Below are 20,988 nucleotides of genomic sequence, written 5' to 3'. Positions count from 1 at the left end.
AGTCTTCAGTGTCACATGATTCTCAGAAATCCTTCTAATATTCTTATTTTCTGCTTAAAATTATTTTTAAAGTTATTATAATTTTTATTATTATATTAAAAACAGCTGAGTAGAATTTTTTTTCAGGTTTCTTTGATGAATAGAACATTCAGAAGAACAGCATTTATTTGAAATAGAAATCTTTTGTAACATAAATGTCTTTATCATCACTTTTGTTTAAAGCATCCTTGATGATAAAAGTATTAATTTCTATAATTCCTTTTAATGTTACAAAAGCTTTTTATTTCAGATAAATGCTGATCTTTAGATGTTTCTATTCATCAAAGAATCCTGCAAAAATGTACTGTTTTGAACATTGATAATGATAAAAAGAAATGTTTCTTGAGCAGTAAATGATTTCTGACTTATCATGTGATACTGAAGATGCTGAAAATGTAGCTTTGATCACATTACATTATAATATATTCAAATAGAGAACAGATATTTAAAATGGTAAAAATATTTCACAATATTACTGCTTTTGCTGTGTTTTGGATCAAATAAATGCAGGTTCAGTGAGCAGAATAGAATTATTTTAAAAACATTAAAAATCATACTGTTTAAAAACTTTTGACTGGTAGTGTAGAAGTAAGTTTACAAGCCTTTTACCATCTTAAAAAATTATTTGGATGCACCTGTAAAAGCCCATTCACCCCAAACACAGTAACTGTAACAATAAATATACGGTTGTTCTAAGTTTAAAAGAATAGCAGAGTTTATAAAACAACTATAATAATAACAACAACAGCACAGATGAATGATATCGTTGAAATCACTTTCAGAACCCAGAAAGTTTTGTCCCAGTGGATGAAAGATAAAAGGCAATAAAAATCCATCTGACTTTAAAGAGCTGTAGAATTAAAAGAGCTGATGACAAAATTGCAGCGAATGCTTAGAATAAAAAGGCATACGTCACCAGATACAAGTCTGACTTTTCACTCGAAGATCGGTTGATTAGACATAATTCTGTTTAAACATTGTGTTGTAAATTAAAAAAAAAAAATCAAATGCTATTATGCAATTATATGAAAATATACAAAAATATATGATTTTTAGAGAAAGTAAGCATGAAGCTCCACCATTAAGTCTAACCATCACTGTGACATAAGCCCATTGTATGAACGAGATTGTATGAATACAAATGAATTAGCCACCAATTCTCCAAAATGTAAAATAATTATGAATTGCCATGAGATTGTGTTGAATAATACACATACATGGGTGAATTGTTAATAACAAGATCTAAAAAATAGGGCTCAATTTAATATTCAAGTTGAATAAATAAACTGACCTTAATTACTTACCGCTATGTCATTCCAAAACTGTAAGACCTTTGTATATCTTCAGAACACAAATTAAGATATTTTCGATGAAACCTGACAGATTTCTGACCCTGCATAGAAACCAAAGGGAATTACCACGGTCAAGAGACAGAAACATAGTAAGGACGTCAGTTTATCGGCTTAATGACTTAATGAATGGGTGAACTATCCCTTTAATACTAACATGCTTTTGGAAGGGAGTGATTAACCATCTAGAGAGCTCTCTTTCATTTTTGAACGTTTTCTTTGGAGCAGGATGGTCTGGTACCCCAGCCTCAGCCTGATGCTGAAGCATCCCCGGAGGGCTCGGCGCCCTCAGAAGAGGTCCTGGAGAGGCTGGCTCAGACCGAACAGCTGGTGGTTCAGCTTAAGGAGCTGATTCGAGAGAAGGACAGCCAGCTCGCCAGCACTGAAAAACAGCTCAAGGTGAGGGCTTGCATAATGAGAAAGGAACAAACAATTAGACCATGAATGTCAATAGGTATGAAGCTTGATTTTGCATTTAGAACTGTTTTTTTTTTTCCTCATACAGGAGGAGAAAGAACAGGCAGAAGTCAAGTTTACAAAGCTTAAACTGCAGGCCAAAGCCAAGATGGCTTCTCTAAACAAGCAGCTCAATGAGCTGAAAGGACAAGAAGCATTGAACAGCAGTCAGGTAAAGAGACAAGCTGATATATTTGTGTTATTTTAAGCATAAAGTTGTCTTGGATAAATACCACTTTCTGTCATGAAACTCTAGATGGCACAGGGTGATAGGTCGTTAACGCAAACTGATGATATTCACAGCGTTAAACTTCTCAGCACAAGCTGATTGGTTCATGTTGCGTACACTTCTAATAAGATTGCTGCTTTACATTTAAAGGGCTGGTTAACATTCTGCTGTTTAGGTTACCTTGAAAGCCTTCACATCCCCAGCTCCACCTGTATAGATCTGCTGTTATTATAAATGCCGCTTGTGCAGCAGCATGTCTTAAATATTCACAGCACTGTATTGAGTTTTACAGCAACAGCAGCAGCAATTCAGCAGCATAACAGATTTATTCCGCCAAGACCAAATACAATAATTAATAAGGAATAATATGGAGGAAAAAATATAAAAAATAAAATATCAAGGAATAAATATGGGCAAGTGCAAATTCAAGTTTCCTGTACAGCAGTGTGATAATTAAATGTTGTTGTGTTTTTTTTGTTTTTGTTTTTTTTAAGAATTCAGAAAGCTCCTTCCAAATGCCTCCAGGAGTGGAGGAAGAACTCCAGCAGCTGAAAGAAAAGCTCAGCCAGGCTGAGTTGGCCAACAAGACCCTCCAACATCAGCTCTGGGAGGCTGAACAGCGTGTGAGAGAGGAAGGTCATGCAGAGCAGGTTAGTTCACAGGTTAAATTATTCATTCAAGCACGAAGAATAAGTGCTTATTTTGTTCAAATATTTAAATGTGTCATGTGATGGTCAGTTTGTTTGCGGGTACTGTTTTATTTCTCTAATAATTGAGTTTCACTAACAAAGATCCACTGTTTTATTTGTCAAATATCATCCAGGTGCGAATTCTACAGACTGTGGTCAAGGAAAAAGATGTGCGATTTCAAGAACAAATACTCAAACATGAACAGGAACTCCTCAATCTCACACAGGCCTCAAATGACCCTGATTTACAGCAGGTATGTTTGCATTTCCCATGTTCTATAAAGAGAGTCCACTTTGATATTTTGTTAAAGGGATGGTTCGGAGTAGAATTGACTTCATTGCTATGCACTCCGAAGCCCATCTAAATACCCCATCCGAAGTTTTTTTTACCTTAGTCGAACATTTATGAAGATATTAGAGTTTTTCGAATTGCTTGTTAAAGGAGTGAATGGTACATGTAATGTATCTCGTAAATTGCACCACTAAACGTGCAAGTAATCTTACCAAACTTGTGCAGTAGTGTAAATAGGTTATGTACTCACAAAACGCTGCATCGGAACATTTGTAAGTCCACCATGAGTGTTTTAAAAACACGTTTTACCCGAGAACTACTAGTCTCAGAAACTACAAATCGACGTCGCTTCCCTGGTTTGAAAAAAGCACGTAAAAGTCCTCCTACTACATCTGTCTGCATGTCAACTTGTAGGAAGACTTTTACGTGCTTTTTTCAAACCAGGGAAGTGACGTCGACGTGTCGCCATTTGTAGTTTTTGAGACTAATAGGGATCGGCTAAAACGGGATTTTAAAACACTCATGGTGGACTTACAAATGTTCCGATGCAGCGTTTTGTGAGTACATAACCTATTTACACTACTGTACAAGTTTGGTAAGATTACTTGCACGTTTAGTGGTACAATTTACGAGATACATCACATGTACCATTCACTCCTTTAACAAGCAATTCGAAAAACTCTAATATCTTCATAAATGTTTGACTAAGGTAAAATAAAACTTCGGATGGGGTATTTACATGGGCTTCGGAGTGCATAGCAATGAAGTCAATTCTACTCCGAACCATCCCTTTAACACTTAGTTTAGGGAACATATATTCACTATTAACTAAGAGCTTACTTACTACTTATTGACGGTAAAGGCCAGTTTTACTAAACAGGGCAGGAGAGCACAATTCCAAAACTTTCTGTGGGTTATTTGCTAACAATGCGCAACTTAAAAAAAACAAAGGTGCAATATCTCATTTACATATCAACCAATGCTGTATATGCTATTTGCAGTGCAAATTAGCGTAGTCGTAAATAAATAAAGAAAGAAGCCACAGTATGTTGAAAAGAACTGGATGCCAAACAGTGAAGGTTTGCTAGAAGTTTTGATAGACCTGGTGTTGTGTGACTCCTTGTTGAGGGTTCCAAGTCATCTTTTATTTCCTGAAGCAAATTAACAATAAAATGGCTTGGCAAATGATATGTTCGAATAATGTGTTCTTCTGGCATTACAAATAAATGAAGCAAAACATCCTCTCCCTTCTACCATGTGCTCTCTGTTCTCTGCAGTGCTTCCTCCTAGCAACAATAATTGCAGCCATTTCCGGTGCAAAATTGTTTAAGTCATGCTGTTTTTGGGTGTTAAATAATGGCGCAAATGCCAGTAATTTGATGAGCGCAAACATTGCGTAAATTGCGTTGAGTTGTTCATTTGAATACTCTCCTCCCATAAACTTTCCGTATGAAAGGGGAACTCCTATAAATGCATATTCAATAAGGCCAGGCACAAAAATTTAGTAAAATTTTAGTAAATCTGACAGTACTATTTTAACAGCAAACCCATACAGTGTATTTTTGGCTATTGCTACAAATATACCTGTGCTATTGAAGACTGGTTTTGTGGTCCAGGGTCACATATGAATATATATACAGTATATATATATATGTATATAAAATATGCATCAGTAAACAAAGATGCAAGGAAGAGCAGCCAGAAGAACATTGTCTTGCTGTTTCCATATTTGTTAGCTTTTTTTGTCTTGGGATAGCCTGCGGTGTTGTAGCCATATTTGTGTTTTATTATAAGGCACAAAATCATATCTCATCATGTTACCATGGCAATTTTGATCTAAGCTGTCTTACATGGTGCATGCATTTCCACATTCCGTGAGGAGCATCCAACTCATCTTATGTTTTGTTCATGTTATTGCAAAGGAATTAAGAAAGAAAGGATGGATTTAACACTGTCTCAACACTAGGCATGACAAAAAAAAAAATCATAAACCCTGCAGCTTTTTTAGGATGTCTATTAATACATGTGGTTCTATTTTCCTTTAATCCTACTTATTGTTTTACAGGCTCTTCGTGCATCCCAGCAGCACATAGAGGAGTTGGAGGAGTCCTTGCGTTCTCGTTCGGAAGTCTTAGAAATGTTGCAGCAGGAACTCAACAGTGCAGACCAGCAGAAACAGGTCAGCAAAACACCTATTGTATCCTGGAATTTTTTTGTAAGCAAAATATTTTAATCTAATTTTAAAATAATTTTAATATTTTCAACTAGTGAAATTTCACTGAGAATGCGTAAAAAATGTTTAAAAATAGAATGAGTAACCAACAGAATTTCTTCTCATCACAGCTGGTTGGACTAAAATCTTTTTTAAGAATATAGGCCCCTTTTGCGAGATTAAAAACATGATGAATGATGTTTCATTTGTGCAGATTCTGACTGCTCAGTTCAGGCAGATGGAGTTGGAGTTGGCAGAAGCCCGGAAACGGAGAGAAGAGGAGAGCCAGCAGTGGGCAATGCGTGCTGAGGAAGAACTCCAGACTCTTAGAGCCAGACTAGAGGCTTCAGAGAGTGAGAGAGAACAGACTGTAAATTCTCTCAACACTGAATTACTGAAAAAGACCACAGAGATAGATGAAATGACAGCAAAACTTGAATCTGCTGAAAGAGAGAAAGAAGAAACCCTGGAGAAATTGAAAGAAAAAGAACATGGCTTTGAGGCAGAGCTGGCCAAATTGAAAGTAGGCCTAGAAGCCAGATTGGAGACCTCAGAGAGTGAGAGAGAGCAGACCATCAGTACTCTCACCATCAACGTCACCCAACTTAATGCTGAATTGCTGAAAAAGACCACCGAGTTAGATGAGATGAGAGCAAAACTTGAATCTGGGCAAAGGGAGAAGGAAGAAATGCTGGAGAGAATGAACGAGAGAGAGACTAGCTTTGAGGCAGAGCTGGCCAACATGAAAGTATCTCTAGAAACTAGATTAGAAACATCAGAAAATGAAAAAGACCAGAACATAAATGCTCTCAATGCAGAGTTACTGAAAAAGACAGCAGAGCTGGATGAAATGAAAGCAGAACTTGAATCTGGGCAAAGAGAGAAGGAAGAAATCCTGGAGAAAATGAAAGAAAGAGAAACTACCTTTGAGGCAGAGCTAGCCAACGTGAAAGTATCCCTAGAAGCCAGATTAGAAACAACAGAAAGTGAAAAAGAGCAGACCATAAATGCTCTCAATACTGAGTTACTGAAAAAGACAGCAGAGGTGGATGAAATGAGAGCAAAACTTGAATATGAAGAAAGTGAGAAGAACAAAATGCTGGAGAATTTTAAAGAGAGAGAGGCTAGCATTGAGGCAGAGCTGGCCAACATGAAAGTATCCCTAGAAGCCAGATTAGAAACCACAGAAAGTGAAACAGAGCAGACCATAAGTGCTCTCAATTCTGAGTTACTGAAAAAGACCACAGAATTGGATGAATTGAGAGAAAAGCTTTTAGCTGAGGAGAGAGAAAGACTGGAGTCGTTACAAGAGAGGCATACAAAGTTTGAGACAGAGCTGGCCAACTTGCAAGCCTGTCTGGATGTCGCCGAGAAACAGAAAGAGGAACTGACGAAGAAGCTAGAGGTGGAGGTGGCAAGCCGCATGGAAGAGCTTCATCAGCTTCAGGAGAAGCTCAATGAAGTAGAAAAAGCAAGGGAAGAAGAATCTAAGAGTGAAAGAGATCACATAGAACAGATGCAAAACGAGCTTGAGTCCTTACGAGAGACTGTGGATGCCAATAAAGAGGAACAGACAGCAAGTCTGCAAGCCAAGGATGCACTGGAGAAACTTTGGAGAGGGATTACGAATTTGACAACTGCTGGAGAGGCAGAGGTGGAAATATCCATTCCTACTGAACCTGCACAGTTCCTAGAGGTGTTACCTGCTCTAGAAGCTCAGCTGAGCAACCTCAAAGATGAACAACAGGAGAGTCAAACGCACTTGTCCGAGATCACTCTCAGTCTACAATCTCTGCAAGGTAAACAACCCAGGAGAACAAAGTTCAAAGCGATTTGTGTGGTTTGAGTAAACTGTCCTTGGATGCATTTTATCAAACAAAACCACAACATAGGGCAATTTGTTTGTACTGTGATCAAAAAGTAATTATGTCTTAATGCACCTGATGCTCTAGGTCAACTGGATACGAGCGCAGCTGAGAGAGAGGAAGCAGTTGCTAAGATACAGGAACTGGAGCAACAACTTCTGACAGTTCAGGTAGGTGGAGTTTTAAACATTGGCACTGAAAAGTATTTGTTCTTGTTATTTCTCAGTGCTGTAGAATTAAAAAGAGCTAAGGAAATACTACCTTCTCTCATACTTAGGTGTTAGGTGCTCTATTCTTGGTTCTTGGTATTAAAATGTATACTATGGACTTGATGCTTAAAATTGTATGGATTGTTGTTAATAGCTTTGCTGTTACTTCTTATGATCATACTTAATATTTCCACCTAATGACGAGGACAAAAAAGAAGTTATAATGCAAGATGGTGCACAGAATAATATCTACTTGTTTAGGGCAGTATGTCTGGTATGGTGAACTCATTTGAATGTATATAGCACAATCTGTGTCTGGTGCGGCAGACGCAAGGTGACATTAATGGCTAGACAGGTTGTCTCATAACTTACCAGGTCAGATATGTAATAATCCTCTTGACTTTCATTGTTTGTGTCGATGAGTGTCCCCACATATAAGTGCATAATTATAAAGTATTATTAAAGGCATGGTCTGTAATAGCATTTAAATACCTGCAGTTACAGTGGCAATTCAAAAAGCATGCATTGGTGTAAGCATACGGTTTGTTGTAACTGGGACTTGTCTTTCCTAGGTTCCTGGTGAGTCATTACATGATCATGTGACTGACCTGTCTGCGAGGGATTTGGACAGGACACACCAGAGTGAGTTTAATGTTTGCCCCTTGTGTAGCTGAATGTACTTTGAACTGCAGTGCTTCTTTTAGTGACAAAAATCCACTCCAGTGGAGAACATGCCCTTTAACACTGTGGTTTGTAGTGTTACGATATCAGTTAGGATAACCAGAAAGACCAGTATCTCCAGTCAAAACAAAACAAAAACAAGAAGTTAAGAATTAATTCTGTTTGCACATGACACATATGCATGATTAATGTTTAGTTATTTCATGATTTTCACATTTTATGATTTTTCTTTCTTCTCACAAATTCTGCCCTCAGATAACAGTGGAGATGGACATAGTTCAGAAAACAAATTACAGACAGATCGGATATTGCTTTTGGAAGAGCAGCTTGCAGACAGAGAAAGGGAACTCTTTGCTCTCAAAGAAAAACTGTCACTCAGCACAGGCAAAACTATTCCAGAGGAAGAAAGTGCCGACAGTGCAAGCAGAGGGGATGTCTCTGGGTTGCACGACAACTCTACAGCTCTATCTGAGGGCACACAAGAGGAAGAGACAACGCTTGTGGCAGTAGACACATCTGTTCTGTCGGTCTCTGCTGGCAATGAGAGTAGCCCTGAGCTTATAGCACCTCAACCTGAATCTCCAGGAGAATCAAAGGGTACCTCCTCAGATGAGATGGTGACAAGCAGTGACTCAGAGGTGGCTCATAGTAGCTGGACTCTTCTGGAGGCAGTCAACCAAGATGGGACTCAAGACTGGGCACCCCAAATTCAGGACTTTGCCTCACTGCGCTTATCCACGCAGTCTTGGGAAGAGACCTGTGAAGAGCATGTTGCATCCACTAGCTGCGTAGTTGATATCGAATCACCATCTTTAGTTATCCATGAAACTGTACAGGTACGTCTTGACCAACGGGAGGGAAGTCTGCTAAATACAGATGCAAGCAATGGCCAGGCTTTTGCACAGGCCTTAGCAGACGAGATTCAGAAAAGATATAGTGAACTTCTGGGAGAGCTTCAGCAGTTTAAAGACACAGCTTTGCAATCACAGGAAAGAGTCATCCAGCTGGAGGAAGAATTGAAGTCACTCACAGATTCCAATAATGAGGCACAGTCCAGGGCAGAGATATACGAGAAAGAACTGATTGATGTTAAGAGATTGTTTGAGCAAGAAAAACTAGATAGGCAAAATGTTGCTGAGCAGTTTGAGAACTTGCAGGAAGAGGTTCTCTCTAAGGATGATAAGCTGAAAGCCTTACAAACAAACCTTGATGAAGTCCATCAAAGACTTGTTGAACAAGAAGGTCAAGCTAGAATGCTTGCTGCTCAACTGGAGGACAGAGAGTTTACTGCCTCCGAACTGGAAGAGAAGCTCTTAGAAATGGAGGGCAAGTTAGTGCAGGTCTCTCAGGAGGCTGATAAGGCAAGGGCTGCTCTCTTTGATAGGACTGCTGAGCTGGAAGGTCTACAAAAGTGTCTTTCACAGAAAGATCAGGAGATGATGGAACTCAATGACAGCATGACTGCCAAACTACTCCAGGCAGGAGAGGAAATGTTTGCAATATCTAGTGAAGTCAAAAAGCTGAAAGAGCAAATACATGAACTTGAGAGTGCAAGGGATGACCAGCAGAAAATCATAGAGAATAAAACAACAGAATGTGAGGAGCTTGTTGCTTTGCGAAATGAGAAGGAGGATTTGAAAACTCAAATGGCTGCCATGAAGAAAGATGGAGACCAGATCAAGAGAAAGCTGCAGGCAGCTCTGATACAGCGGAAAGACTTGCTGAAAAAAGTTGCAGACTTTGAGAAAGAGTCTGGGAGCAGGGAAGAAAAGGAAAAAGATGATAATGAGGAAATTACTCTTCAATTCAAAAATGAAATTAAGGAAAAAGAGAAAGAAATACAGAGACTTGATACTCTGTTGCAAGAGACCAGAGATGACTTAAATTTAAAAGAAGAGACCTTGACAAGTCTGAAACAAAAAATCATTGACCAAGATCTAGCATTGACTGAGTCACGTGCAGAAATACAACAATTGACAAAGCAGTATGTACAACTAAATGAACAACATATGTCACAGATGGGTGAGGACAAAAATAGGCTTCTTTCACAGATAGCGTCCATGGAATCTGACATTGAAATATTGCATAAAAAGCTTCAGGAAGCTCAAGAGGACGCTGTTGTGAAAGCTCAAGACAAAGATCGTCATCATCTTGAGCAGATGAAACAACAGAAAGAGGAGTACAGTGGCATTTTCGAACGCCTCCAAACCGAAGAGAAAGAAAAAACTGGGTTGTTGAATCGTATTGTAGAGCTTGAGGGTCTGCTAGAATCAAAGAATGATCCAGATAAAATGGTCAGTGTGAATGTGGAGAGGAATGTTGGGTCTGCTACACAGAATCTGGAGAAACCAGAGACAAATGATTGGGTTCAGGAGGACTGGGTGGATTTTGCTTCGGCTGAGACTGAGACACAGCAACATAACAAACCTGATGAGCAATCCCAACAGCCCATGGTAAAATATCATGAGGACATTATAAATGCTCTCAAGGAGGAATTAAGAGTTGAGCAGGCTGCTCGTGCAGAGTTAGAAATGCGTCTACAAGAGAGCCAGTCCTCTCAATCACTCACTGATGGCAAATTCAAAGAGCTTTGTGAAGAACTTGAAGCCTTGAGAGAAAAGGAGAGGCAGATTGATGCTCTCACTGAGGAAATGGAGGCTCTGAAGGAGAAATGTCAGAATGCTGAAGCTCATGCAGAGAAGTTGAAAGAGGAGGTAGATGAGGCTTGGGATGCAGCTAAAAGAAGCATCTCAGATGCTGAGTCCCCAATTAAAGCACTTCAGTCAGAAGTGGAGGAATTTAAACAATTTCTTAAAAACAAGAACGATGAGATTGTTGATTTAAGCCAACAGCTTAGTGAACAAAGTTCTCTTTTACTTAAGATTCAGGAAACAGTACTGGAGAAAGATCAGCAGATTGCTTCCCTACAAGAAGGGCTTAAAGCTGAGCAAGATAGGGTTAAAAAACTGGAAGCAGATATGCCACAACGCGAGGAAGAAGAGAAGGATAATAGTGCCAAACTCCACCAGCTTCAACGCAAACTGCAGGCTGCTCTTGTGTCACGTAAGGAGGTACTCAAAGAGAAACATGTGCTGAAGGAGGAGCAAGCTGCTGCTGAGAAGATCAAATTAGAGCTCCAACAGAAGCTGGAGTTAATAGAGGTGGAGCTGAACAAGTCAAGAGAAGAGAAGGAGAAGTTAATTGAGGAGGTGGATCGGACTTTGTTGGAAAACCAGAGTCTGCATGCCTCCTGTGAGAGCCTTAAACTTGCTATGGAGGGTGTTTTGAATGAGAAGGATGCTTGTAAACGTCAAGCTGAGAGTGCCAAAGAGGAATCCGAACAAGCATGCAGGCAGCTGGAGGAAAAGGTGCAAAGTATGAAAGAGGAGTATGAATCCCTCCTCAAGTCATATGAAAATGTGAGTGATGAGGCTGAACGTGTGAGACGAGTGCTGGAAGCTGCTCGACAGGAGAGGCAGGAGTTAGCAGCCAAAGCACGAGCTCATGAGGCAGCCAGACAAGAGGCTGAGAGGTTAGCTGAGGAAGCTATGAAGGAGGTGGATGTTGTGAAAGAAAAAATGAGAAAGTTTGCCAAGGTTAAGCATCAGAAGATTATGGATCTAGAAGAAGAGAATGAAAGGCTTAGGGAGCAGGAAGAGAAGAAATTGACCAAACATGCAGGTACGGAGCTGAAACAAGATCTTGAGAGAGTCAAACAAGAGTTTGAGACCTTGAAAACAAATTATAATGTTGTTATGGATGAAAGAAACTCTTTGGAGCATGAAGCTGAGAAGTTGAGACAGCGTTTGGCTGAGGAAATTGACAGAAAGGCCAGTGAGACCATGGAAACACACTCTCTGGAGACTATTAAGGAGGTTAAAGTTGTCACACAACATAGAAGTCCTGATTTAATTGATATCCAAGAGTATCAGAATGATAGTATTTCCCTAAAGACTAATCCCACTAAACCTTTGGAATCCACTGGTACTGCTCTTGAACAAGAAGTCACAGAAGTGCAAGCTAATTGTCAGATGACTGCTCAAACAGATGACAGGCTCAAGGAACTGGAAACCTCTCTCAAAACAGCAGATAATAAAATAAAAGAACTTGAAGCTGCTCTTGAAGGTCACATGGAATCCAAAAACAAGCAAGAGTCAACGCTCAATGCAGAGCTTGCCTCCCTCAAGCAGCACCTTCAGGAGTCTGTAGAAAGAGAGGGGCTCCAGAAAGAAGAGCTCTCTAAGAAAGAAACACAACTGCAAGAACTTCGGACTAGGCTAGAGGCTGAAAGGGATGACCTGGAGGAGCGGTTAATGAACCAGCTGGCTCAGCTCAATGGCAGCATTGCAGGCTACCAGCAAGAGGCATCTGACGGTCGTGATCGCCTTACAGACACGCAGAGGGAGTTGGAGAAACTGGAGAGAGAGCGGGCCGAGTTGGAGGCTGAGGTGGCAAGTGAGCGGGACCGGGCAGCCAGGATGGAAGAAGACATGAGGCAGGCTCAACGAGAAAGAGCAGAGGCAGAAGCTGAGACGGGCAAACAAAGAGAGCTGGAGCAGAAATTGAAAACGGCACAGAGGTTTAAAGAGGGTAGTCAAAACAGAACACGTCAACTTGAGGAGCTGCTGAGGGAGAAGCAAATGGAAGTCCGTCAGCTACAGAAAGACTGCATTCAGTACCAGGAAAGAATAAGTGAACTGGGTAAAGAAGTTAAATCATTGACGTTGGGTAGAGATGAGGTGGGTGCAGAACTGGAGGCAGCACGCTTGGAAATTTCAAAGATAATGCAAGACAAAACAAATATTGGAGCAGAACTTTCTACATGTAAAGGGAAGCTGGACATGGCACTGGAAGAAGCAAAGCAGGCCCAAGCAGACAAACTAGCTGCTGAACAAATGGTACAACGCAAAGAGGTTGAGTTGAAGGCAGATGCGGAGCGTACCTTGGATGAGGTCAGGTATCGCCTTGGAGCTGAGCTTAAACAGATGGAATTAAGACTTGAGAAATCTTACCGAGAACGGGAAAGGGAGGAAGAGGCAACTCTTGAGGCAAGGAGTATTGCTGAGGCTGCAGACAGGCATGCCCAGGGAATGCAGGCACGTCTGGATGAAGCACTGGCTCGGTTAGCGGCCTTTTCGCGCTCCATGTCGTCCCTGCAGGATGATCGTGATCGAGTGCTGGATGAGGCCAAGCAATGGGAGAGCCGTTTTCATAGCGAGCTACAGGAAAAGGAGGCTGATGTTCGGGAGGCTGAGACCCGTGCTAAAGAACTTGCTGAGCAACTCCAAAGGGAGACCACCCAAAAAGAGGAGCTGCAGAGTTTATTAGAAAGGTTTGTTTTGTGTTTTGTATTTCGCAATAAAATTATACTTTAATTTAAATTAAATGTAAAATAATGAATTTTCTTTTCGTCTGCAGGATGCAAAAGACAGAAGAGAACTTACAGCTAAAGCTGTCTAAGGCGGAAAAGATACATAATGAAAGCCTTGCCGCTCTTGAGAAGGAAAGACATGATCTGCAGCAGAAGCTTGCTCTGGTAGAGACCAATCTGACCCAAACTCGTTTCCAGCTGACTACACTGGAGACAGAGGCAGAGGGACTACGGCACCGGACCAAAGCTCTAGAAGAAGCAGTAGACAAGCTTCAGAGCGATGCTAATGAGGCACGTACAGTCATCAAGGAAAGGGAGACAGAAGAAAGGAGACTATGCTTGAGGCTGGAGCAACTGGAGACAGACCTGGCATCTTCGAAGAACCTTACTGACAATCTTCAGGCAGCATTGGATGAGAAGGAGAAGAGGGAGATGGAGCTTCTTGGGGAGAAGGAGCATGCTGTGACACAGGTACTTAATATACAGAAAATGAAGTTTCTGAAACAAATGCATGCATATTCATTTATCTCATTGTAAGTACTGTAACACCATAAAATGATATACTCTCTTTTCTTTTAGGCTGTAGATGAGGCTAGGAAGGATGCAGATGGAAGGGCTGAGACAGCAGAGAAAGAGCTGGAGAAGAAGAGAGAGGAGTTGCGTGGTATAGAAGAAAGGCTACGTAAGGCTGAGGAAGACACCTTTCAGAGCAGAGCTCAACTTGAGTCCTTTACCAAGGCTATGGGCTCCCTGCAGGATGACAGAGACAGAGTGCTCAGCCAATACAAGCAGCTAGAGGAAAGACACCTCCAGGTAGCCTCATTTGCATTCATTCATTTATAATTCATTTGCATAAAGTATCTTTTTAAATACTGACTTGTCCTTGGTCTCATGGTCTCTCAGGTTATGATGGAGAAGGACAGTCTGATTCAAGAGGCTGCAGGTGAAAACAACGGGCTAAAGGAGGAGATTCGAGCCTTGTTGTCACAGCGGGATGACCTCAATGCTGAGAATGCCAAGCTGGCTGCCCAACTTCATGGCTACAGAAATGACCTGAACCAGGTTCTTGCTATGAAGGACTCCCAGCACAAGCAGATTCTTGCTGCCCAAGTAGAGCGCATCAGTTTTCTGGAGAGAGAGAAAGAAGATCTCGAAAGCCAAATTCAGGCTGTTGTAAAAAATGTTGCACAAGGAAAAGTACCTCCATTGGAACAGGAGATCTTGAGCCAAGCCAGTGAAGGAACTGTTAGAGTCGATAAGCAAGATGCACCAGGGGCTGAGGTAGAGAAGCTGAGGGAACAGCTCCAAGCTGCTAAAAAACGTATCGCCACCTTGGAGGAGACCTTGGAATCAGAGAAGGAGACCCAGGTAGTCCACAGCAAAGAGTTAAAGGAACTGCGCTGGGAAGGTGGCATTCTGCGCACCGAAGCTGAAACAGCCGAGGAGAGGGTTGCGGAGTTGGCTCGAGACCTGTTGACGATGGAGCAGCAGCTTCTGGAGGAGAGGGAAGCAGCCTCTCAGCTTCGATCTCAGAACCAGTCTTTTGGTCAAGCCATGGCCTCTCTGCAGGATGCAAGAGATCAGGCTATCAATGAGGCCAAGGAGCTGCGTCTCCGCTTCGATGAGATAAGCCGGACGGGTCAGCCAGCTTCTCCTGCAAGTGGCACTAAAGGAGAAGTGTGGAGCCTAAAAAATGCCCTGGCAGCATTGCAAAATGACAGGGAAAGAATGGTATGTTATTAATTACTTAATCATTTATTGCGTTTAAGGCCTTCAACCCTGCTCCTGGCGACCCACTGTCCTGCAAAGTTTGTTTTCTAACCTGCTTTAGCACACCTAACCTGTGTTTTCTTAATGACCTTGTTTAGCTGATTCAGGTATGTTTGAATAGGGTTTGAGCGGAACTGTGTAGAACAGGGGTCTTCAGGGTCCTCAGGAGCAGGATTAAAGACCTATTGGAAACCTAAGTGTTATTTTTTAAATTTTTTAAACCTATTAATTGCACCTCAGTTGGAACAGCTGCACTTGCAGAAGTCTGAATTGGATCGACTTGGATCTGGTGAACTAGCCAGGCTTAATCAGGCTCTGGAGGATGAGAGAAGAAGGGCAGGGGAGCAAGAGGAAAAGATAATGGAAGAGATGAGGGATAGAGACACACAGATGGACAGATATAAGCAAGAACTGGAAGTGCTCAGGTAAGACTTAACTCAGGGTAGTCTTGCAGAGCCATTCTAACTGTCGGGATGTCTGATCCTTTTCATAGCTTATTCCCTCCAATTTTATTGGTGTGGAAAATAGTAATATGCCTGTTCAGACTGCCTCAATTTAGTTAGCCGCAAGTGTTTGTAGACTTGGTGTCTATAATTTCTAACTTCACCGAAAGTGAAAAACTTACAATTTACACATATATTTTCAATGTATAGACTTGAGAGGATGGACTGGCAAGGCCAGGCCGAACTCTTGAAGCAGCAGACCCTAACCGCACTTTCAGAAAGGGACCAACAGCTTCGCCAGCTTACTGCCATGCTGGAGGAAGCACGGTCATCAAAATTGCGGATTGAGCACACACAAAGACAGGTAAAAAGCTATAGTGTCCACATTTATATTTACTGTACTACTGTTCATTAAAAAGATAGTTCACCCAAAAATGAAAAATCTGTCTCACCTTCATGTCATTCCAAACACATAAAACCTTCATTCTTCTTCGAAGCACAAGATATTTTTGTTGATTTCTGAAGATGAATGAAGGTCTTACAGGTTTGATACAACATGAGGGGAAGTAATTAATGACAGAATTTTCATATTTTGGGTGAACTATTTAATACGCCAAAAAATCCAATACTAATTTCTTTGTCCCTTAGGGAAGCCTTGCAGTAGACGCTGCCCCTGGCGGCCCTCTAGAGCACAACGAGGGCTATAAAGCTGAGTGCATTGAACTCCAGAGAAGGTACTGCTGCCAGTTTTATTCTTATCTTTAATTATACTGATCCACAGTTGCATGCTGTCAATCTCTTTAGCACATGTGCCACAAATTGCAGTGATAGCAGTTGTAGATAAAACTCCAGCTAAGAGCTAATGTACTACTAATACTGTATTTGAAAGGAATTAAAGGGATAGTCCACCCAAAAATGAAAATTCTGTCAATAATTACTCCCATCATATCATTCCAAATCTGTAAGACCTTCGTTCATCTTCACAAAACAAATGAAGATGTTTTTGATGAAATCCGAGAGCTTTCTGACCCTGCATAAATAGCAATGCAACTGACACATTCAAGGCCCAGAAAGGCAGACAGTAAGTAATATAGTCCATGTGACTATATTGGTACATGCGTCATCTTGCAGCGGAGACTGACATGGAAGAGAAGAAATTGTTGAATACAAAAAGCCTAGTCTTGTAGCTAGAGCAGGTCAAATGGGTTTTCAGAAAAAATATCTTTTTTGCAGTTTATAACGTAGCTATCCTGCAATGTAAACAATCAGCAAAGTTGTTAATCAAAAAATATGCATGAAAAACAAAGATATTGTCTCAAAAGACTCGAAGCCGCCTTAATGAACCGTCATATTTTAGAATCTTCTGCCTGTTATGATATACATCACTAGGTAACCGTCTGACCTGCCCACAAACATTTCTACTAGTTAGTGTTTACATCATGTCGAGAAGATGCTGTGTTGTGAAAATTAGTGGTTAAAATACGTTTTTCAACAATACCACAGCAATACAGTTTGATTGTGTGCTCGTCATGTTACCGAGGACTGCTTCTCTAATCTTGGCGAGTTCAACGCGGGATTCGCTAAACATAAAAGATAAGTTTGTGCCTTCTTTATTTGGACCAACAAGCGTCTCCGAACCACAACCTGTAAGTACGATTAATACGTTACGTGTACATTTTCAATTGAGTGCTCAAAATATCAAATTTTTGTGCTAAAATGTATTGTATACCTAGTGCAGCTTTAGGTTTCCAGGTAAACACAATATTACTGTCTGACTGAAATAGTTCTGATAATTTGCTGTGAACCCTCTACTTCCTGAGAATGTCAATTAATGTAGACTTTCGTTGTTCTAATTATTTTGTTTAATGATAATGTAGACATTTTGGTTTACAAACTGTATTGTTTCATCAGTTAGTTACTTCAGCACTCGGCCAGCTGACCAATCAGAGCAGAGTAGGCTTACGGAAGGGAATCGTTTTGCAATTATTGCAAAATAATTCCAATATTAAATATAAATTCTGAGAAAATTACAATATTTTCTGACTTTAGATGCATTCAAAACTCCAACACAATATTAGGACACTTTAAAATACCATATGGCCTGCTCTTTAAATTTGCGGTTAAACCACTGATCTCACATTGACTATTTTAACAATGTCCTTACTAACTTTCTGGGCCTTGAATGTGGTAGTTGCGATGCTGTCTATGCAGGGTCAGAAAGCTCTTGGATTTCATCAAAAATATATTAATTTGTGTTGTGAAGATTAACAAAGATCTTACAGGTTTGGAACAACATGAGGGTGAGTAATTAATGCAAAAAATTAAATTTTTGGTTGAACTATCCCTTTAAGCGTGTGATATGTAGTATGTTTGTGTGTATCTTTTCGAAACACAATCTTGCCAATTTCCTTTTTTAATTAATGGCTGTTGTATTGTATAATACCAATGCTGTACACTAACTCTTCTACTCTCTGTATGTTTCTGTCAGGCTGGATGAGGAGTCAGAACAGAGACTCAGAGTAGAGGAGCAGCTCATTACTGCACAGGATCGCCTCAAACGGTTTGACCCTAATCTCAGATTAAGATGAACTCATTGCCCCTTTAGTGTAAAATATAGCATATACACTGGCCCCAGTTTCACACACTTACAGTGCCTTGCAAAAGTATTCATACCCCTTCACTTCCTTCACATTTTATGTTGCTACCTAATGTTAAACTGCTTTTTTTCCTCCACATCAATCTATGCACCATAATGACAAAGCAAAAACAGAATTGTCACAACTTCATAAATTTATTAAAAATAAAAAACTGAAATAAGTGCATTGCATAAGTATTCATACCCTTAACTCAGTATTTATTTGAAGGACCTTAACAGCCTCAAGTCTTTTTGGGCAAATGCTATCAATACTTTCGCAAGGCACTCTAAGTCTTAAAAAAGATGAATGTCATATTGTTTTAGATACAAAATAAAAGCAGAATCATCTGGACCTTTGCTCTGAAATACTATTTTGGGGCCACTGCATATGAACCAACTGTAGATTTCTTGCCTCACTTTGCACATTTATATCCATGAAATATTTCCTAAAGACTAAATATTAAATTGTCAATTCATTTACAGCTATTCACAGGGGGAGTGGCAGACAGCATCTGATGCCTTGATGTCAGAGACGGCTGTCCTTATTGAGCCTACAGAGGGTGCCGTTACACGGGTAAACACACACCTTCAATGCGTTCTAGCATCTAGTTTTGTTTTAACATGAATAAACATGCTGTAACAAATCAGTATATTTGATTGTATTATTTCATTGTTAAAGGCTGAGTATAGGCTGGATGCATTTTTTTTATATGTATTTTCTTTTTACCATAGACTCGTTATGGTGGTCCTGGGATACTGCGGATGCTGCGAGTTGCCTTCTGCTCTCGTCAGCGAACCCCTCTGCTGGTGTCACTCTACCTGCTGACTGTTCACGTGCTGTTGCTGCTATGCATCGGAGGATATCTGTGAGAGAGATTCATCACGCTTTACAGAGAGGGTTCACATGCTCATTCACTTATTATACAAAACAAATGAACACATTATTTAACACAGGGTTAATTATTTTACATTCTTCTATGAATATTTTTCCTTGCTTATTTACCAAAGTTACATCTGATCTGTTTGTGTTCTTTTTTTTTATCAGAGTGTTCTGACAAAAAAAAAAAATATTTCCACCCAGTTTTAATGGGGCTTGTCCAGACTAGTAACACTAGGGCACTACCTGCACTTCCTCGGGAACATTACTTTAACCCTTTAAGACAGCCCATTTTAATGAAGGAATTTGTAAGCGTCTGGAAAATGTAGATGAAGTTGACAGTGTTAACATCTGTCTAACATGGTCACATTGCGAAATGCATAAAGATAGACAAAAAGTCATTTTGCCCACATTCCAGCTTCCTGTAATTAGTTTTTGTTCTTGATATCTCTTTATTTTTGGGTAAAGTCATAACTTCAAGATGTAATGGCAAAGCTGATACAGATACCGGATGAGTCTGCATGTAAAGACGTCAGAAGTCTTCTAGAAATGTCCTAGTGTACTGACTGTTTTCTTTGATGGCAGACTAGTTTGCCAGCTTGGTGCAATACTGTCATTTATATTTGTTTATTTTAATCAGTGGTTTTTCGGTTTATTTGTTAGTTTTGTTGGTGTTTATTTTCTTTAACACACTACACATCATGTTCTTTACATCTGGACTACTGTTGCTTTTATTCACCCTTAAGGCATAAATGAAATACCTTGAATCTCTTTAGATGTTTTGATTCCGTTTCAGTTATAAAAAACTTCAAGTCATTCATGTTCTGCTTACTTCCAGTTTTCTGAACCAGAGCTGGACATCCTATTCTCACTTAACTACTGTCACTCAGATCTGTTTGGGCTGTATAGGGATGGTTTAGATTGTGGTTAAAATGTCTCTATTTACAGTGAGATTTTAAGAACAGCCCAGTTGAGTGTTTTATCTGTAAAATCTGTGTAAATGATCCTTTCTCTCCCTCCTGCTACCCTGTTGTCGGGGCTATTTTTTGGAAATAAAGTCTATTTATGGGAAGACATACACATCTGGTGTGGGGCTGCATGATACAGTGAATTTTTGGATGTGGTGGTGCCATTGCAGCAGATTTACATTAAAGCCATTTTGAGTAGGCCATTTGTAAATTTTATGGGTCTGGCTTCCGGTCTTATCCGCCTCCAGCTTTTTTTTTTTAGCTTGTTTTGCTGCTTGATATTGTAAATTGGTGTGTCTTGCCATATTAATGTATTATCTCAATTACAAGCACACTAGTTTGTAGTGCAAACGGTTTTACCATCTACTGAATGTTGTTATTCTTCACGTTATTTCCCTATAGCGGCTAATGAATGGGAAGTCTCACCCATAGTCTTACTTCCACATAAAAGAAAAGAAAAAGGATAAAACTTCTGAATGCTTCACTCATCCTGCAGATACAGTTGAAGTCAAAAGTTTACATCCCCCTTTCAGAATCTGCAAAATGTTTTTTTCACATAAAAGATGTTTACATAGATGTTTATTTACAAGATGTAAATAATAATTTTCAGCAATGACTGTATGATTTTTAGATCCATCTTTTCATACTGAGGACAACTGAGGGACTCATATGCAACTATTACAGAAGGTTCACTGATGCTCCAGATGGAAAAATTATGTATTAAGAACTGGAGGGTGAAAACTTTTGAACATAATGGAGATGTGTACGTCTCATTTTTGTTTTTTGTTTTCTATTTAGTACTGCCCTTCAGAGGCTACAGAAGATACTTACATTGTTCACAGAAGACAAAATAAGTTAAATTTACTCTCTTTAAATTCAAAAAGTTTTCACCCCCGGCCCTTA

The 20,988-nt window shown here is 40.0% G+C and overlaps 1 protein-coding gene across 1 annotated transcript in view; it reads left to right on the top strand.

The window, feature by feature from the left end:
• golgb1 (golgin B1) overlaps positions 1–20,299 on the top strand; it is a 45,623-nt gene extending 25,324 nt beyond the window's left edge. The window contains exons 2-19 of the mRNA XM_073837798.1: positions 1,617–1,787; positions 1,894–2,016; positions 2,568–2,723; positions 2,897–3,016; positions 5,120–5,233; positions 5,481–7,065; positions 7,219–7,301; positions 7,913–7,982; positions 8,277–13,353; positions 13,440–13,863; positions 13,972–14,205; positions 14,296–15,123; positions 15,403–15,587; positions 15,816–15,969; positions 16,254–16,339; positions 18,094–18,165; positions 18,724–18,814; positions 18,973–20,299. Coding sequence (XP_073693899.1) covers positions 1,617–1,787; positions 1,894–2,016; positions 2,568–2,723; positions 2,897–3,016; positions 5,120–5,233; positions 5,481–7,065; positions 7,219–7,301; positions 7,913–7,982; positions 8,277–13,353; positions 13,440–13,863; positions 13,972–14,205; positions 14,296–15,123; positions 15,403–15,587; positions 15,816–15,969; positions 16,254–16,339; positions 18,094–18,165; positions 18,724–18,814; positions 18,973–19,110 — 9,711 coding nt within the window. The 3' untranslated portion in view covers positions 19,111–20,299. The remainder of the gene's footprint in view (positions 1–1,616; positions 1,788–1,893; positions 2,017–2,567; positions 2,724–2,896; positions 3,017–5,119; positions 5,234–5,480; positions 7,066–7,218; positions 7,302–7,912; positions 7,983–8,276; positions 13,354–13,439; positions 13,864–13,971; positions 14,206–14,295; positions 15,124–15,402; positions 15,588–15,815; positions 15,970–16,253; positions 16,340–18,093; positions 18,166–18,723; positions 18,815–18,972) is intronic.
• The last annotated feature ends 689 nt before the right edge of the window (positions 20,300–20,988 follow it).

The sequence above is a fragment of the Garra rufa genome, chromosome 4 (assembly GCF_049309525.1).
Source record: "Garra rufa chromosome 4, GarRuf1.0, whole genome shotgun sequence".
Lineage (NCBI taxonomy): Eukaryota > Metazoa > Chordata > Actinopteri > Cypriniformes > Cyprinidae > Garra > Garra rufa.
Note: the sequence above shows the minus strand (reverse complement) of the source record. Positions and strands in the feature narration are given on the sequence as shown.